Below are 19,439 nucleotides of genomic sequence, written 5' to 3'. Positions count from 1 at the left end.
CACCGATCCGCGGAGCCTGGTAGAGGCTAAGTAATGACCAGTGAATGACCCGTCCTACAGGTGCAAGCCGCCCCCACCCTGGGGGACATGATGACGTGTAACTTTACGGGGCTGCGGTACTTCCTGAACTTCACCAGTAAGGAGAGGCTGCACAGGACTTCCAGCAGGGCGCTCAGCTCTCCACCGCTCTGCCCCACTTCTATCAGGTATTACTTATTCACTCAGTCATTCACACACTCACTCACTCACCACAGGACCTCCAGTACGGCGCTCAGCTCTCCGCCGCTCTGCCCCACTTCTATCAGGTATTATTCATTTATGATACGTTCACGACCTCATAGAGGCTTACAGTTAGACTCCGTTGCAGTCTTCGAAAGGGGCTGGTTTTCATTGGGTGCGTGATAGCGAGTTTTATCCCGCCCCGGCAAAACTCCCTTTCACAGCAAACTCCCTTCCTCGGCACAGAGGACCTAGCCAACGTTGAAAATCGCGAACCAAAAACGCCCCCCTCCCCAATTAAAGCCAGCCCCGTTGGAAGACTGCAACGGAGTCTAGCTTACAGTGTTACTTGTGGCAAAGGTAGATGAATTAATAGCTATGTGCATTACAACCCCTTTCCGCCAGGTGGAGCCCCTCCGCCAAGCTGCAGGGTTGCCGCGAGCTGTCCCCGGACATGGTGTCTGACGTGTGCCGCTCCAAGCAGCACGTGGCCGTGAAGACCATCCGTCTGGTGGACATCAAGTCTCTCGCCTCGCTCGTGAGGAACCCAAAACTCAACGTCAAGGTCTTAAACAGTGATAGCTAATACCCTCTTTCCACTAGGGCAGTGCTCTTGCCGCGCTTTCTCTGCCACCTCAAATTTGCCATATCGCTCAACGAATTGTATACAAAGGAAACGAATCTCTTACACTTCGTGCGTTTTGCTGTCTTCTCAGCCACACTTTTTTTTTCATGATATACCCAGTGTGAAAGCGAAGGTTACACATTTTATTTAGGTTGCAGTGAGAGCGCAGCGCGATCGCCGTCTAGTGGAAAGGGGGCCTAAACAATAATAACTATACTTACGCATAATTATTTAACTTAACATGTTTTGCTGTGGCGAAGGAATCAGACTACTAGTCCTGTGATTCTGTGCTGTTCGAATTCTAATAATCAGTACCGTACTGGTACCCAGCCCTACCTAAAACTATACACAAATCATGCTCATGAATCTCAATTTGAAATGTGGTGTATTTTGGTGCCTTTTATATCATTCTTTTTGATCCCTAAAGCTGTGTGACCTTAGCCTAAACCGACCCTTATCTATTCCTATAAGGTCGTGCACCTCATCCGGGACCCTCGCGGCATCTACAACTCTCGCGTGAACGAGAAGCGGGGCGAGAAGGGCGCGCCCGACACCGTGGCGGAGCAGATGAACTTTCTGTGTAAACGGGAGGCCTACAATCTACAGGTTAGTGTAAACCTGTACAGGGTGGGGACTTCTAGTGTAAACGGGAGGCCTACAATCTACAGGTCAGTGTAAACCTGTACAGGGTGGGGACTTCTAGTGTAAACGGGAGGCCTACAATCTACAGGTCAGTGTAAACCTGTACAAGGTGGGGACTTCTAGTGTAAACGGGAGGCCTACAATCTACAGGTCAGTGTAAACCTGTACAAGGTGGGGACTTCTAGTGTAAACGGGAGGCCTACAATCTACAGGTCAGTGTAAACCTGTACAGGGTGGGGACTTCTAGTGTAAACGGGAGGCCTACAATCTACAGGTTAGTGTAAACCCTGTACAAGGTGGGGACTTCTAGTGTAAACGGGAGGCCTACAATCTACAGGTTAGTGTAAACCTGTACAAGCTGGGGACTTCTAGTGTAAACGGGAGGCCTACAATCTACAGGTCAGTGTAAACCTGTACAGGGTGGGGACTTCTAGTGTAAACGGGAGGCCTACAATCTACAGGTCAGTGTAAACCTGTACAGGGTGGGGACTTCTAGTGTAAACGGGAGGCCTACAATCTACAGGTCAGTGTAAACCTCGATTAGCTAATGATCTGCCACAGGGTTTTAGGTTTGGCGCCTTCCCTGATGCCCTGTTTCGTCAGAGGGGTTAAAGTCTGCTATGTCTGATTGCGTTGCCTTGCCTTGCTTTGCTATGATATGGGTGAGTTAGACTAATCTCAACAAGACTACTGGGCTTGGATAACAAAGCCTATTAGTCTTATAGATATCTTTACACGGTATTCCAAAATAAAACACTTTTACCACCAAGCTTTCGATCAGTCTTCTGACCTTTAATTTCTCGCTTGTTGTAAAAAGATTTACTTCGCGTGAGGAATCTTCATGCGATAAAGTACTGTTACAGATGATTTTTAATTCGAATGCCCGTCGTTTCCCCTGCACTAGGTTGGCCGCTCGCCGCTGCCCTGGCTGGCGGGACGCTACAAGCTGTTCCGGTACGAGGACATCGCGCAGCGCCCCCTACAACAAGTGCAGCTGCTGTACGACTTCGTGGGGCTGCCCCTGCCGAGTCACGTGACGCAGTGGATCATGGACAACACGCAGGCGGACGGGGACAGCAGTCTGTACACCACGTCACGCAACTCCTCCGCTACCGCGCATGCATGGAGACACGCCGTGCCCTGGCAGTACGCGCAGAAGGTGGAGGGCACATGCGCGAAGATGTTGGACCTGGCAGGGTACAAGCGCGCCCCTAGCGAGGCCCATCTGTACGACATGAGCTACAGCCTCATGGGACCCATCCCCACCCCTAACGTCCAGCCCAAAGGTCAGGGTTCAAAACAGGCGTCCAGTTTGAACTTTCCCACTAAAGTACAGCTATTTGATGAAAGTGTGGACTCGCTAGCGTTGAATTAATAAAGGATATAGAATGTCGTTTTATTCGGTGCCTTCTTCGTTTTTGAGTTGTTGTTTTATCTTTATAGTGAGAGAGAGAGGGGCTTGAGAGACTTTATATTTTATCTTTATATTCTATACTTCTTGTACATTGTACATGGCAATTTGAGATTTGTAATTTTGTATATGATGCATCACAAAGATGTTGCCTTTAAACGTTGACAGTCATCACAAGTGATCACTTGTCCTTGCTAAAACAACAACAACATAGTATCAGCAAATAATGTTCCTCGATGATCAAGTGTTCCAAAACAAACACACAATCCCAGGACAAAGATCTAGACTCAGGTTGTTCCTTCTATATCTGAACAAAAGAGTCTACCTTAGAATGCACATATGTCACAATAATTACGTAGATGTATAGCGTATCCAATAGACAACCATAATTCATCAAGTTCTGTCTTTTACAACGTTGAATTACAAACTGGAGTCTTTCATCTAGTAGCAAATCGTAATATGGCCAGCTAACTTCTCTAGCATATCTATTTGGCCAATCGTTATCATTTGTATAACAAACAAATGTCTGAAAACCTTTATATTAAGCAAGGAATTCACATTGCAAGTTTAAACAATCTCTAGAGCTTATACATTTGTACCAAATACATTTGTGAGATGGAGTTCAACAGATGTGCCAGACTCCGTCACAATTATCGTCCATACAGTCAAGTTACTCAGCAATCCAAGTAGAAAGTTTGTACACAAGAAAAGGTACCAAACACATTACGACATGCAGATCGGGTCCTATACAGCGTTTAACGCTTCAAGTTCATGGCCCTTTTGTGGATTATGGCAGATTACGCACCATTGGAATGCATATGTTTCACAATCAAGTGTTGCATTTTACACAATAGGGTCTTTTACCCGCAACCGAACTTGAGTAGTAGGAATATCACCGCACAAACGTATATGTAAGTGTTATATTTTACACAAAGGGGTCTTTTAACTACAACCAAACTTATGATGAAGGTGTGTACAGTAAGAATGTAAGAGCAATATCCGACACATTGCGCCATGGAAACCCTGTCCTTACAGCGTTTAACGCTACAGAGTTGCCAGGCGAGTTCTGCTGTCCTGTTTCAGTTCCTGACGAACTTCCGTGACGACGGAACACGTTTTGCCATGGAAACCAGGTTCTAAACAGTGTTTAACGCTACAGAGTTGCCAGATGAGTTCCGCTGTTCTGTCCCGGTTACTGGCTGGTCTCTGTGACGACAGAACAACAGGAAGAATATCGAACACGTTTTGCCATGGAAACCTTGTTCTACACAGCGTTTAACGCTACAGAGTTGCCAGGTGCGTTCTGCTGTTCTGTCCCGGTTCCTGACTGGTCTCTGTGGCGACAGAACAACAGGAAGAATATCGAACACGTTTTGCCATGGAAACCTTGTTCTACACAGCGTTTAATGCTACAGAGTTGCCAGGAGAGTTCTGCTGTTCTGTCTCGGTTCCTGACTGGTGACGACAGAACACATATTGCCATGGAAACCTCATTCTACACAGTGTTTAACGCCACAGAGTTGCCAGGTGCGTTCTGCTGTTCTGTCTCGGTTCCTGACGCGTCTCTATGACGACAGAACGCGGCGGGAGCCTCTATCCTTCCGTTCAGCACCATCCCGACCAACCCGAACGCAGCCGACACCACAGACCCCACCACTATCCCCACCAGCGCAGGGACGTCGTACCAGTCATGTCCAGTCTTCTGCGTGTACCACACCGTCACCATGGTGATGTTACCTAGCAACGTGAGCGCGGAGTTGAGCCAGAAGGTCCGCTTGTGGTCGGGTGAGAAGGTCATGCTGAAGGTGTCCACCACCATGGCCAGGCCCCAGGCGCACAGACCCACAATGCCCTTCAGCTTCCGGTCTATGCCGAAGAAGGCTGCGGTCATGACGAGCCAGTGTAACCCGAGTCGCAGCGCGATCCAAGGCGTGAAGGCTGACGCGAACAGACCCATGGTCAGGACGCGCACGCTGACCTCCAGAACCTTCCAGAAGGTCATGAACACCAGCCTTCCCACAAGTCCCGGCGTCAGCGGTCTCCTGTGCAGGTAGGACTTGTAGTACAGGTACGTCACCACGGCCTTGACCGTCACCATGAGCGACATCACCATGGAGACGACCTTGATGACGCTGACCCTCTCGTCCGTGTAGACCCAGATCTTGGTCTGCAGACACAGCTGAGAAATGGCCGCCGTCACGGCTTCCAACAGGTGGATGATGGGAAGGTACCGCTCCAGCTCTGGCCCGCTGACGTCACCCCCGCTCCAAATAAGGCGCGAGTACACGACGTAATGCGCGGATATACCCACGACTGGAATCGACGACAAACAACGTAACTTGCTGGGTGATTCTTGGACGACTCTCGCAAACTTGCTGACGTCATCGCCATGTGACCTTGCGGCGAGACAAATAAACCCGCATGACCAAATATGGACGATGAGCAGCGACCCGATGACGAGGCACACGGTCCAGGCGAACCACTCAATGTCTCCACTGGTGTAGTACTCCGCCGCCAGGGCGACGTCTGTTGCTAGGTTACAAGCGGACAGGCACAGAGGGAACACCACTAACACGCACATCTGGGAGAGAGGATAAAACAGAAGGTAACAATGACGATTTTCACAAATGTTTTTCTGTAGCAGCTCACTTCATTTACTCAAGTTGTAACCCAAGCATTCACCAAACACAAACACGGTGAAACAAGGCGAAGGGTATGGGACAGCATAGCATAGAATAAAGTGCAATAGAGTATAACTATAGGGCATAGCATAGCATAGAACAGGTCTAGAACACAAGGGAATAAACTCAAGAGGAATGTGGGAAGCACTGGAAGAAGGATAGAATATGATACAACACAATACAACACACTGCAAACATAATAGAATAGAAAATATATTTTTGTGGAATAGAATAGAAAAAAATTATCAAATTGAATAGAATAGAAAGAGAACAACATCACACACGCGCGCGCGCGCGCGCACGCACACACACACACACACACACACACCTGAATCGTCTTTTGGTGCCAAATCTTCTGCCAACCAACCAGGGTCCAATCCCAGCATGCCCCGGAGCAGCCCTTGCCCTCCCAGTGCGCATGTGTGTCCGCCATGTTGTTCGAAGACTATAAGGTCAAGGTCATGACAACCAAGTCGCTGGAAGCACTGTCAGTCGGAGGTCCTTCATTGGTGAGATGAGGATTCTCGGTGATTCGTGGATAATACCTACTGTAGGAATAAGGCAACAGTTGGTAGAGTCACAAACGTAATGTTTTAATATTAAAACTACAAACTAGAATGACCATGTATTTACATATTACATCACATACAGACTGAGGCATCTGCTACGAAAGCTAAAAGGTGCCTGTCCTTAACTACAGTGCGGGGCCAGTAAAATTAGAAGTGGTACGTAGAACCCGAGTCAACGCTTAACATATTACATTACAATCTCTATTGACGCAACAAAAGCGCTGTGACTTTCCAAAGGGCTACTACAGCTGTACACACAAACATTTACATACAAACAAAGAAGTGGATACAAATGAATCAACTTACGTACAAGTATATGTACAAATCAACATATTGATTTAAGCGTGTCATTTTTACTTATTGTAGTACTGTTTCTGATCGAGCTAACGTTAAATACCATTTGATGCATAGATCTACGTACTTATAAAAAGTGCGGGCTACGTCCTATACCACAGTTGAAGACCTTTACAAAATTGAATGTATATATTCATTTGAAGAAGCGTAAAAAGAGATGAATAGTTCTGAGCGTTATTCATCCTTTCGTGAACAGTCAATAAGAAAGTCACATTCATCTTCAATTCGAGCCGCCAATGACATCCAGTCGCTCTAAACTTAGGCGTTCATTTATTTTCTTCATTACACTTCGAGTAGAATGCACCATGTGTGCTCTACAATAGCTTTGACCGGTCAATGGAAGGAATCTTACAATCAAGCGAGACGTAGACTTCATGCTGGTCGACTTTCGACGTGAAGGCAACAGAACCACGCCAGCAATGTACGAGCACGAGTCAATACAGTTTACTTCTACTACTTACCTAAATATAGAAAGCGGTATGTTTTGCCGCAGTCTACGGACGGACGCTCTATACAGTCAACCCTGGCCGAGCAACCAACTGCCGCCAGAGGACACATTGAAACAGCCCCGTCCATTTTTATACAGACGCACAGGTTAGGTGTACCAATAGAAATTAAAAAGACCCTCTCCCCTTATCCAACCAGTAACCACTTTTTGTAGTCGCAAAAAAAGAGCATCCACTCAACAACCAAACTTGATGGCTAGCAGCCATTACATGATAATTAATTTCTGCTGGCACAATTACCCTAAGCTTCTTTTGTTTAGTTTTTTTATTTCTTGGTAACGTTGACAAGTTACCAAAAATATGAAAATAATACAAAAGGCCCCTGTTTCTTGAGCTATTGTTTACTTTTCTTTCTTCTCATTCTAACCAGGATATTACCATACCATGTATAGATCATCAAACAACCATTTTGTCCGGAGCAACTATCTGTCCTCAGCAACCATTTTGCCCGTCTATTGTGTGGTTGCTTAGGACAGGTACATACTGTACGTTATGGCGCAGCTATATTTTGGCGTGGGTCATCGTGCGATTTTTTTTTTCGATGCCACGAGTAGAATTTACAGGATGTGACGGAACTAACTCCAACAAGGATCTAAGACATTACCGTAACAAGACAGTGGGATTTTGTACGACACTTGACTTGTACACACACGACTGTACGAAAAATACCCTCAGTTTGCGGCACCCTTTTTACACCTCAAATGTTAGCAGTTAAACACGTGCATACTGTAATAAAACATCATGGAAGCTCATCTGTGTTGGTGGTAATCATAGTACAATGCTTAAAACCTTCTTCCAACACAAAAGTACACACGGATCACATTTTCAACCACCACTGCCGCCTTCTTCAGGATAAATACTGATCCTGAAAGATCCTGAAGAAGGTGACAGTGATCGTTGAAAATTTGATCCGTGTGTCTTTTTGCGTTTGAATAAAGTTTAACTTTGTACTATATAATAAAACATATCTACCTGGAGAAAGGGTAAGGTTAAAGTTACCTGTAAATGCAAAGGAACGAGGACTCGCTTCCCCTTGGTCCAAACCTCCAGAGTTCAGATCCAGTATTGCTACCGGCGATCCGACTTGCGCTACTGGAAAGGGTTGCAGTTCCCGAAACGGGACTTCAAGCCGCGGTGATTTAATGTTCATACTTCACAAAAAAGCCCGTTACGGAGAACATGTATATATAGCGCATAGCGTCAGCCCTGCTGCTAGTTTTAACCGGTCGAAAAGGGGCTTTCGGCGACGTCATACAAGAGCGAGATACTTTTCCTTTCACAATAACGTCTTGAAAAGTCAAGAAAGCTGCGCCGTAACTCGAACAAGTTTCTTTGTGTCCTGCGCTTTCTACCTACGCACGTTCGCCAGGTAAGAGGCGTGTCAGGTGTTCTCGTCTATTGTTTAACGTCCGACCTGACGGCGTAACATTTCGGAACAAACATGGCGGTCATTGATGATGCAAGAGTTGTCACGCTCTCGCTGCGTGACACGTGCGTGACCCGGAACCATGGTAACGACCTCGTGTGTCGGTGGACATGGGTACGTCTGACCCTTAAGCGTGCTTACGACTTCGTAGGTGTAAAGTTACTTCTCGCGATGTTAAGAAACGTCTGGAAAGTGTTTAAGAAACAAGCCGCTGCCAAGTAATAATTCCCATATATAACACTAGTAATGATACTATCGACCAGATATCTGCATCTCTGAACGTTTGAACGTTGCTCCAACAACGTTAAAAGAGAACGAAATCCGAACAAATATCTAGACTTTGAGCTTCAGATACAGAAGTGATATTCACTAGGTGTTAAGTGAATACCAGTCATTGATTTATTAAGTAACATGGAAACACGGATTGTCCGCAACTTTTTTTAAGTTACCACCGTCTAACATAGTCTTTCTCTTGTATTCAATGTTCGTGAAACAAGATTCAGCTCCGCGATGACGATTGCGATCAAATCGCTAGGTGTCACCACTACACAGTCTCCTCTTCTTCCTCCTCCTCCAGGTCCATGACGCGCAGAGTGGAGGAGATTCGCCGCCTCAGCTGCGTCTAGGGAGAGAGGGCTCAATTTATACACCATGCAGGGACGACATCTACCGAAAAAGCTGTAAACTGCAGACCTGATGAGTTGATTTGCAGAATAAACGTTTCTTTTGTGTTGCAAATACGCACACGGGAAAATAACATTTTCTAATACATAGTGGTACTAGATAACTGTTGTCCGTCTGAAGTGGTGATATATAAGCCACAAAAGTCAGCAAAACGAATAAATAAATAGATAAATACAAATAGAATCAATTTAGACCATACAATCTCGTTCCGTACGCTCCAATCAGATTCAGGGTCTTTAGACGACGTACTCAGTAAAAGCAATTTTGTGTGCAAAAGTGTTCAAAGGATTCGGTGTTTTCCTTACCCGTGCTTGTGTGCGCAGCCTGGCTGCAGATTTGCTCAGTTCCGACAGGCGGCGCAGCTCCTCAGCGTTCAGCACCGTGATGTCGCCTAGCAACTCCCGCCTCCAGTTGCCTAAACTCTTTCTTCCTGACAGGTGGACTAAAGGTTTGTTTGAGGAGAAAAATAATAATTTTCCGCTTTCATACTAGACACTTCACAAACGTACTAGACTATAAATGACTTTGCGTAAGGCGTATTTTAGGTCAATGCATGTAAACGTTATAGATTGCACATTTAAACGAATTGTGGAAACAACGAGCAGCAAAAATTCTGTTTCAAGACAGAATATGACGTAGGATCACGAGTGATATCGTTTGATATCGCTGATTAGAATCAAACCATACCACCGGTACTGAACTTCGTACTGGTACAACCATTGTAAGATTCCCAACATTTTCTGGGTTTTGTGGTCAGGGCCTGTTTATTGAACTTATCTATATTACTTACCATGCCTGCCATTATGAATGAGTGAGTTAAAACAGGCTTGCAGCTGTCCATGCTAGTGGGAAAGCCCTGGACTCGTAACAGTACTGACAACAACACGACAAGCAAGATATAATGATGACCAAACACGAGGCTATGTACATTTGACAGTTTATCCATACACACCTGCCTCCTGTACCGGCTCATCACGTGACGTTACCGTTGCCCCTGGTGACGAGGGGTCCTGAGGACCGTCGTCTGTCGGGCTGTTGCCATGGGAACCGGTGACGTGTGACCCGAGGGCGGGCATGAGGATAGACATGGGCAGGGACAGGTCCAGGCTCGACAGCGACATCTGGAGGGGAATCGGAAATGGCTCAGTATAAATGTCGCTGTGGGCCTTCGTAGCTAGCTATAATATTTAAATGGATATCTAGAGGGGTTCTGTTTTGCAGTTCAATTGTAGCTTTGGGGCCTTCTTTAAACTAGGTGGTACGTTTAAGTAAAAAGGCTGGATAAGGGCAACTGATTTTTAAATCTTTTTTTTTTCTCTCCAAATGTACTTATGGGCCTTCGTATGTTTATGGTCAAAGTCTGGATGGGTCATCATGAAAGGAACTGTATCATAATGTAGTTGTCATTGTGGGTCTTCGTACGTTAGAAACTAGTCATGGTAGGATAAAGCTGTGTGCAAGATCATTTTTAAGAGATGACCAAGATAACCAAAACCTTGTAAGAAAGTGACATTTTGTCGCCATCTTCTTCTTCCTTTTCCGCCTCTTCTTCGTCTGCTGAACCTCCAGCCTCGCTCTCCTGAAAAACAAAACGCATTGTCTTGAAGCATCATGCTGAAGACATTTGGGGGCTTATTTAACACACATCGAGCAGACAAACAAATACAATATCTCCGTTTTCACGTCAGGCAATATGATGGACACCAGGTCAATGAACCATGATTGCCATGCCAACCACTGTGACGTCACAGCCATGTGAGTAGATGCCTCTAATGAAACTATACAAAACGAATTCATAGCACAGTGGAGTCATTCCTTAGCTAACCAACATCTTTCGCACCGCGGACGTCCCTCAGCAAGACATCTGGAGCCGCATAGTTCCAGTTTATTCATCCTGCCAAACTTTAGTAGATTGGGGAATGAGTCCACTCTACTTTACTAAAACTATAGAATGACGTAATGAGACTGACGTCAGCCTGTATGATGGACACCAGGTCCACCATGATTGCCATGGCGACGTTGACGACCAGCAGGTGGATCAGCGTGAAGTACAGCAGGAAGTACGCGCATGCCCAGTACGAGGTCTCCATGGCAACGGTCTGCATCATGCTGTCCCAACCGGACCCCATCAGGATCTGGAACAGAAAATGACGTCACAAGAATAAAGCCCTGCCCCCTGTTCTATTTTGACCGACTGGTTCAAATAGAACAGTGGGTTCTATTTGTTCGACATGGCGTTCTAGGGGAACGGCCCATTGCAAAATTATGTAACGGCTTTTTGGGACGTTTCAAAATACAACGTTCCAATATGTTTGTATTGGCCCGAAACAGGCTTCAATTAATCAACCATTGGTCATTACAAAGCTAAGTAACGGGTTGGCCTATTGGCTACTAATACTAGACATGATTCTCCTAACCTGAAACAGCGTCAGCATGGCGGTGTCAAAGTCCTGGAACCCCCGCGGTGGCTGGAACCCTGCCAGAGAATTATAAAAACTGTTGAACTTCGATGAATCCCTCTATTACGGTAACGTAACATTAATTAAGTTCGTATCATTACGAAAGAATGCTGTATAATGGTGGCGATTGGAATCTCCACAGACAGTAAAACATTTCTTTTATATGAAAAGAGTAAAAGGGTAAAGAAAGAAAGCAAATTTTCGAACAGTTCTCACCCGAGACTGATGCGAAGAGCTCCGTCCCGATGACGGCGGTGACGTACATGATGACGTAGGTGAGTAACGTCAGGATGACGTAAGGTAAGGCTATCCTGCGGGCCCAGTGGAACCACGTGGACAGCGGGCTGAGAGGGGGTGGATGGATTGTAGGTGATGGGGGTGAGAAGTAAACTTTTAAACTTCAACACTTCATAGAATCACCATAGATTAAATCGGGAGTTTCATAGGATAGGTCATGGCTGACAGAGTAAAATGGCAAGTCGTTTCAGTATCAAGTTATCTGTGAGGAGCTAACGGAAAATAAACTTGTTAGCTCAACTACTAGTATTTGACGAGCTCTCTCTTGACTGCGAAAGAAGTACACTGCGTGTGTTGCAGCCTGAAATGAAGGTGATATCTATTCAAATGAAATTTGACTTAACCGAACAGTGACGTGCATCATTTGGTGACTACGGCTGTTTGCTTCTCTGGTTCTCTTCTATAACAGGAAAATTCGTTGGGCTTTTCGTATTGAGTTTTAATCAATGAATCGAGAATCCTATCAACAGAAACGTCCCTTATATCATAGGATATAATGAAAAATGAAATGCTCCTAAATCCTATCAATTGAAACGTCCCTTACATCCACACCACGCCCTGTCTGACGAGCATACACAGGAAAGCCGCAATCCGGGCCCAGTTTCTCAGCATCTTCTCCTCCCGCACTGTCGCCATGGAGACGTGGCAGCCAATGGTGAGCAGCTCCATCACCATGGCGACCACATTTTCTCGGCTGATATCTCGTCTGAACGCTGCAATCTGAAACACGTACAAATATAGTGGCAAATAAGATTTCGACTCGACGATTTCGAGAGCTCGTCGTCATTCTGGGTGTGGATGTGTGGTTTTCTACTTGCTTTACACCAATTGTAGTAATAGTACGTACGACTTACGTAAACACAGCAACGTCACGTATGAATCATTTGGCAGCACACTTTGACTTAAAGAGAATTGGTTCAAGTTGGGTTGGATGAAAGACGAACGGTGGTATGTTTTGTCCAATGCAGGGCACTTTGAAGGAGCCCGTGTTTTACACCAATTATAGTAATAATGCGTACGACATACGAATAAAAGTACGTGGTATAGACCACGGTGGTATTTTTAGGCTATTGTAGGACATACCTGAAGAATCGACAGCATCAGCATCAGAGCCAGCAGGCACCCATTCAACCAGAATATGATCTCTGCCTAGGAGTACAGGAAACATGAAGTTATGTACCGAAAATAGTTTCATCAGGTTGGTAGGTCATAGGACATAGGAGTTTTCTTTTACACACTTAGTTTTTTCTCACCCGAAGTTATGTAACAGACGATATGTGAACGTTGAACAGTGGTTAGCATGTGAGAATCTTACAATTTAGCCATGTGACTGCTTAATAGAGTCTTAAACTAGTCAATAAACCAATTCATTACGACAAATGACAGCTTTGGCGTAAGGTATAACTGTCAGAGACGTTTAGAAGGAGAGAGAGGACCCGGTCCGGGCAAGCCGCCCGCGATGATGATGATTGTCAGATTGATAGACGTACTTACGACGATTCTGGGCATCCCGCGCCAAACCACGGCGAAGGACAGGAGGAACAGCAGGTTCAGCAGCTACGGAAAGTTACGCAAAAAAATATTTGTAGAAGTGTACTATGCTTTCATCAACAATCTAACATTTGTCATTTTTTGTCCATTGGGTCACACCTATTGTTTCTTATCAAGGCGACCAGAGATGACAGGTGCAGCTTTACAGGCGACTCGTAAGAAAACGTTCTGCGGATGTATTGCAATGGTGTTTTTTTTGAGAAGCTGAGACGCACACAAGTACACATCTCCCTACACGGAAACACACATAGACAGAATCGCCCCCGAAACAATCAAACCAAGAATATGATAATGGTGAACTTTCACTTACCGTAGAGATCCAGAAAACCGCCCTGCCATTCAGAATGTTTTGAAGTCTTATGAGGCAGCTGTTTCGTCTCCCGAAAAGTTCCTTTCGTCGTTTCTGCAAGAAAACATTTACGAAATACTAGCGTTTAAACCTTGGTATAAAGTATTTATCATTTATTATATATCATATCATTTAAACCTCAAACGTATATATGTAGCCTTGGAATGACTTGCACCTCCCTGGATGAAAAACAGTTTGTTACAATGGTTTATCAAAAATAGTAGTAAACACATTCATACGCGTAACACACGTATTATACAGAAATGACGTCACCTTTTCCACTGTGAACTGAAGCACGTCGGGAAGGAAGAGGAACTCCACCAACGTCAACGCCTCGTCCCCACTGTCTGAAGTCTTGTTCCCAGGGCTCACATCCTGGCCCGCCAGCTCCTTGAATTTCTGTATGTAGGTTAGAAACTTGATAAAATCGGCCAAGTCTGTATAAGTATAACAGGATTAGTGAAACTAGGCTATATGTAATATGTGCACCAATTCCAAAAGATTACACCTCCAGCGTTAACTGAAAATCGTACTTTCATAGGAAAACTGCCTTACCTTAAATCTTCCCATAGTTTCCACTTCTGTGGCTCTTTGATCCAATTCTTTGTGTAATCTGAAACATGTTTATAAATAAACATTTTGCTTAAAGTATTTCCGTCCCCCTAACAGGTATTGTGAAAGACATGCTAAAATCGATCTGAAGATCTGTTTTTGTCACCGCTCTTCCCAGGAATTCATCAAATGATAAACCAAACTTTAAAAAAGTATTCTGCTGTGTTACCTTCTCCACTGTTGATATGATATAACCCCGATCTTGGCAAAGTCAATGGCGTCAAATGCTTTTACTAGACACTGTCTCTCCTCTAGACGCTCCACTTTTATCTAGAAGAAATGGACAGAAGTATTAAAGAAAAATTGCAATATTCATGATGTCTATTTTGAAATTTTTCTTTGCAATTCTCATAACTGGCTTTGAAAGTTGGAAAAGAATACGAACCATCGCAACATGTAGATGTATACAAAGGTAATTTTGATTTCCTTTGCAATAAGCACGAATGAAACCTAGCCATTTTGTGACGGAATAGTATATGATAATTCTTCTACATAATTTTTCGCCATCTTCTCAAAGTGTATGGTGTGGCATGACAAAATAACAAAAAGTGAATGCATCACTCACTCTTTTCTTGTTGGCAAACTTGTAGGAATCGTAGATCTGGGCGACCAGCAGGGCGAAAGCGAAGAACTAGGGAAGGAAATACAAGATCTTCATCAGAGTTTGTCATAGTTTATTTGCTCAGACGCGAGTATATGAAACACGTCCGTAAAAACATAATACATGGATGAATTTTGGGTGCCTTCTGCTATGAATACTAAAGTCTGAAATCTAGTTCATTTTCAAGTTTGGCCAATTAGGTGTGCAATGTGTCGTTTTTAAATGTTTTTGTTTGTTTGTGAAGAATAAATGCCATTTACAGGTCTTTAATTTCTAATGTATCCATGAAACTTTTGTCTAGTGAGATTCTTCTATCCCTCCAAGCAAAACCCCATGCATCACCACATATATACCCACCTGTCCTATGTAGACCACGGTGTCAAAATACAGCAGTGTCGTGTTTTCAGTCTTGTAGGCCTCGATCATGAGACTTGGATAGTCACCGCCTGACGGGGAAACGTGCAGCAAAAACAGGACAGATTATCGTGAAGTTTTCGGTTGTGGTAAGATGTACAAAGACTTAACAAACTAGAAAGGTAATATTTGCAAGCGAATACAGAATGTTACCTTCACATGTTGTAGTCTAACACTGGCAACTGTTTTGTTCATTCTTATTTGAACACATTTCTAAATGTAGTGACCCGAGCCCCTCTAGATCTGACATTTGCTACATTATGTAACCGAACACCACATGGTGCCTGCTACGTTACCGGTTACCATGGTGACAGCCGTCTGGTCCAGGTCGTTGACCTTATTTTCGCGGAAAGGAAGAAGAAACAAAGCAAAAACAGACATGTTCCCTTCTGTGAAGGTAACATAATTGACTGCGAGTAGAATGATCCACTACTTTGGGCACTATTACGCATGCGTACATGTAACGGTGAGCGCGCTTATTGTTACGTACCTGCCAGGAGTATGAATGTTCTCAGGAACGCCATGAAGATGTGATCATAAGCGCCCTCATACGATCCCTCATAGAACTGCCCATCTAGAATTCAACGTTAGGGGGGGTCGATAAATTGGCAAAAAATGGAAATTTTCAAATATGACCACACCCACTTCAGGGGTGATGCATTAGGTCATTTGAGAGACATTTTGCATAAAAATTGGCATCTAATGTAAAATAAACCCCCCACCTCACCCAAAAAACGAAATCCATATTATATGCACTATTAGTACACTATTGGGGTAATCAGGTGAAGAGGTCACCGCCGCCCGCCGCAGCGTACCATGGCATATCACATTACATTATTCTCCCGCGCTTTTGGCATGTTTGAGACACTCAACCAACAGAATATTAGTAAACATGGCGACCTGTAGTAGGCCTAAAACTAGATCGGAAGCAAAAGAGCTTGATGCCGATAAGGCCTTCCCACCGTCCAAACATTTCAACCCGCCCACGAAACTGCCAACCCTGCAAAGTGTGATATCAATGCTTAGATACCACTTGGAAGTAGAGGGAATAGGTAAAGTGACCACCGACATGGCGGTATCAGAGGTGGCAAAGCAGGTCTACGCAAAGTACTACCATGACACAGTGTATTGTGTATCCTTGAGCACAATCAAGAGGAGGGTGGAGGCCTTGAGAAAACAGTTTACGGAAGGCAGGAAGAGATATGGGCAAAAAGGGAAAGAGAACTCAAAGGCCGTCAATGACTACAAAGAGCTGTTTGAAAGAAAGGGCCAGCTCTTCGATGTTTATCTAGAGGACCCTGTACGGCGTCAAGCCCTGCAAGAAGAATGGGGGGTGAGCATGAGTGACATGGAGCATAAGTACTATGAAGACCAGAAGACAGAGCGGAAGATGTATTGTCACAAAGGCGTGGACCCTGTGTGGTACCAAAGTACAATGAGAGCCCAGAGGGTGAGGGAGAGGCAGGAAGAGTACAGGAAGGAAAGAGACCAGCAGTTCCAGTACAGGACTCTAGATGAGATTACTGCTAATCTCATTGAAGCTGGTGAGATTTTTAGCAGCACTGCCAGCAGTGGTGGAGAAGAGCCAGAGGAAAGCGAGCCAAAGCAAAAGCGACAAAAGACTTCTGAGACTGATAAACACCACAAGGTACAGTTACCTCCTATCTACCTGTGTTTTTACACATGCATTTTGTAATTGCAGTCTTTATTCTTGTGTCTGTAGTTGAATGCGCGTGTGTGACATATGAATTATTTTCAATAAATGTTTTTCACATTAGGAAGGCGAGCTTTCGGACAACCCCAAGGGAAAGAAAAGAAAGATCTTCACGGCTGTTGCTGAGATGGAGGTAGATGACCCACTACCTCCAGCGTTTCAACACATACGAGAGTCGGAGAGAAAAATACGTGAGGACTTTTACAAGACTGTAGCTAATCTCTCAGGAAAGGGGCTTTCCATTAGTGAAGCAAGCTCAGCTGTGATTGAAGTTGGTAACACAATGTTTGGACGAAGATGGAAAAGCCTTGGGGAATATGATGAGATCTTTGATGTAGATACTGTGCCAACGAACAAGAACATCAGGGAAGCTCTGCAGCAGATCGAGGCCCAGAGTCTCTCTCTAGTGGTGGACAAGCTTGACGAGGAGAAGCAGAAGGGTAGGATGATTACTCACGCATCAGACAGTACCACAAAGAAAGGTGTAGGTCAGTTCAAGGGGGAAGGGCTGCATGTTGGTCAGGAGACCCCATTTCCTCTGCCTATCCTACCAATCCATGGAGAGACAACTGAAGATATAGCAATGCAGGTGGATATGGGCTTTGAGATACTGGCATCAGTTCGAGGAGTCAGTGCAGAGGATGTGTATAAGCTTGTAGACACACACATGACAGACAGCACAGAACACAACAAGGGGTTTGCAAATCTTCTGGCAGAGATGTACGACATAGAGAAACCAGCAGGACAGCTATTTTGTGGTACACACACTACACTTGGCTTCAGCAGTGCCATGAACAAGGTTATGAAGATAGTGGAGGCAGATATGAAGATGGAGCAGGTTCTGAAGGGTTTCATGGTGGATATGGAAGTAGGAAGCAAGAATACCAGTCTGGCTGGGCAATCGCTAGACATGTGCCTGAAGCTGGTGGCTCCAGAATATTCACACAAGCCCTGGAACCGCTACAAGCCATTTCTCCTCTTCTTGGAGCAAAGGAATGTATCTAATGTCTTGTTTGCGTACAAGGACAACCGGTTTGGATGCCTCTCAAGAGCAGCAGCCGTATTGATCCACATCTATGACCATCTGGTAGAATTCCTAAGGCAGAACCCACACATTAATAACCGCCTGGCCTGCCTGGTGAGAGAAGTTTTGGAACTTCCCTATCTGAAAGTGGTCCTTGTGGTCTTTGCCTGTCTGGGTGTGCACTTGGTGGAACCATTCTATGCCAGGACAATAGAGAAGGGTGCTACCCATACTCAGCTGAGTGAGTTCTACAAAGGATTGCACACAGGTCTGGGCAAGCCTATCAGTGATGACTTCACAAGGTTCATAAAGCCTGAGTACACTGCGGTGTCTGATGACCTGTTTGCTGGTGTAAAGAAGAGTTACACGGAAGAGGTCCTGAGTTCTGTGTCCGACGTAGCTGAGGAGCACATGGAAGAAGTGAAGAAGTTGACTAACTTGATGCTGCCCCACATGCAGACTGTCCTAGCCAGGCAAAGGAGAGACTATGGGATTGATGAAGAGTCCTTCCCAATGGACTATCCAGTGAGCGACCAGGCAAGCAACATTGATGAAACCCCTGTTCACAACATCGGTATGGAGAGGCAGTGTGGCAAGGTAGACCACAGACTGAAAAAGCTTGGCACGCTGAATGCGGTGAGCAGATCAATCATCTTGCAGAAGAGCCAAGAGCTCATCAGACATGGGCAGGTTCCCTCCTTCAGGGGTTTCAAAGCAGCAGCTCAGGCTAAGAGGGAGGTCGAACTCAACTGGAGTAGACATACACAGGAGAAGTTTGAGATGGGGGCAGCGCAAAAGCAGGAGATGGCTCAAAGAAATGAGAGGAAGAGACTTGACATGCTAGACAAACTGAAAGCTAGCGGTGGCCCCTTCACTGACAGTTCGGAGGTTGAGCAATTCATTGCAAGCGAAAAACTGAATGACAAAGAGAAACAACAGAGAATGAAGCTAGAAATTCAGTTTGCCAGAGAGAGTACCACTCTTCTGCCAAAAGTCGACCCTATCTTCCGAATCCAGGTGACACTGCCGAGCGGGAAGAGGAGGACCAAAACAGCACAGGAGTTTGGGGAGGCACTGATGTCTTTCCTGGGAAAGAAAAGCGACAGAACAACCCTGGACTATGACAAATTCAAGGAAAGCCTTAACAAGATCGCATCTTTGTAATTTATCATTGTGACTCAAATTGTACTTTCGACTTTGCCAGTAATTTCGTTTTGACAATTAAAATGTGAACAAACTTTGCACACTGCAAGCTGTCGTTTATTTGTACTAGTACACGGGCAGTATAGCTAGGGCGCACA

At 45.0% G+C, this 19,439-nt stretch overlaps 3 protein-coding genes across 5 annotated transcripts in view; 1 reads left to right on the top strand and 2 right to left on the bottom strand.

Annotated features, from left to right (window-relative positions):
- LOC118425942 (carbohydrate sulfotransferase 1-like) overlaps positions 1-2,885 on the top strand; it is a 52,279-nt gene extending 49,394 nt beyond the window's left edge. For all 3 annotated transcript variants that reach the window (XM_035835112.1, XM_035835111.1, XM_035835110.1), the window contains exons 4-7: positions 61-206; positions 625-784; positions 1,316-1,450; positions 2,391-2,885. In XM_035835112.1, coding sequence (XP_035691005.1) covers positions 61-206; positions 625-784; positions 1,316-1,450; positions 2,391-2,861 — 912 coding nt within the window. In that variant the 3' untranslated portion in view covers positions 2,862-2,885. The remainder of the gene's footprint in view (positions 1-60; positions 207-624; positions 785-1,315; positions 1,451-2,390) is intronic.
- A 502-nt stretch (positions 2,886-3,387) lies between these two features.
- On the bottom strand, positions 3,388-8,675 carry LOC118425943 (XK-related protein 8-like). The gene is made up of 3 exons (XM_035835113.1): positions 8,007-8,675; positions 5,907-6,123; positions 3,388-5,478 (listed from the first exon to the last, which is right to left on the bottom strand). Exons 2-3 carry the CDS (start codon positions 6,009-6,011, stop codon positions 4,393-4,395), a joined length of 1,191 nt encoding a protein of 396 aa, XP_035691006.1. The 5' UTR covers positions 6,012-6,123; positions 8,007-8,675; the 3' UTR covers positions 3,388-4,392.
- A 134-nt stretch (positions 8,676-8,809) lies between these two features.
- Positions 8,810-19,439, bottom strand: part of LOC118425941 (two pore calcium channel protein 1-like) — a 13,803-nt gene continuing 3,173 nt past the window's right edge. The window contains exons 7-23 of the mRNA XM_035835108.1: positions 15,891-15,974; positions 15,344-15,432; positions 14,951-15,016; positions 14,555-14,655; positions 14,329-14,386; positions 14,047-14,172; positions 13,735-13,827; positions 13,368-13,430; positions 12,957-13,022; positions 12,418-12,593; positions 11,793-11,920; positions 11,535-11,593; positions 11,088-11,252; positions 10,613-10,696; positions 10,070-10,238; positions 9,423-9,559; positions 8,810-9,055 (exon numbers count right to left, since the gene is read on the bottom strand). Coding sequence (XP_035691001.1) covers positions 8,978-9,055; positions 9,423-9,559; positions 10,070-10,238; positions 10,613-10,696; positions 11,088-11,252; positions 11,535-11,593; positions 11,793-11,920; positions 12,418-12,593; positions 12,957-13,022; positions 13,368-13,430; positions 13,735-13,827; positions 14,047-14,172; positions 14,329-14,386; positions 14,555-14,655; positions 14,951-15,016; positions 15,344-15,432; positions 15,891-15,974 — 1,742 coding nt within the window. The 3' untranslated portion in view covers positions 8,810-8,977. The remainder of the gene's footprint in view (positions 9,056-9,422; positions 9,560-10,069; positions 10,239-10,612; positions 10,697-11,087; positions 11,253-11,534; positions 11,594-11,792; positions 11,921-12,417; positions 12,594-12,956; positions 13,023-13,367; positions 13,431-13,734; positions 13,828-14,046; positions 14,173-14,328; positions 14,387-14,554; positions 14,656-14,950; positions 15,017-15,343; positions 15,433-15,890; positions 15,975-19,439) is intronic.

Source organism: Branchiostoma floridae, chromosome 11 (assembly GCF_000003815.2).
Source record: "Branchiostoma floridae strain S238N-H82 chromosome 11, Bfl_VNyyK, whole genome shotgun sequence".
In the NCBI taxonomy this organism is placed as follows: domain Eukaryota; kingdom Metazoa; phylum Chordata; class Leptocardii; order Amphioxiformes; family Branchiostomatidae; genus Branchiostoma; species Branchiostoma floridae.
The sequence above is the reverse complement of the archived record's forward strand: the minus strand, read 5'-3'. Positions and strand labels throughout refer to the sequence as shown.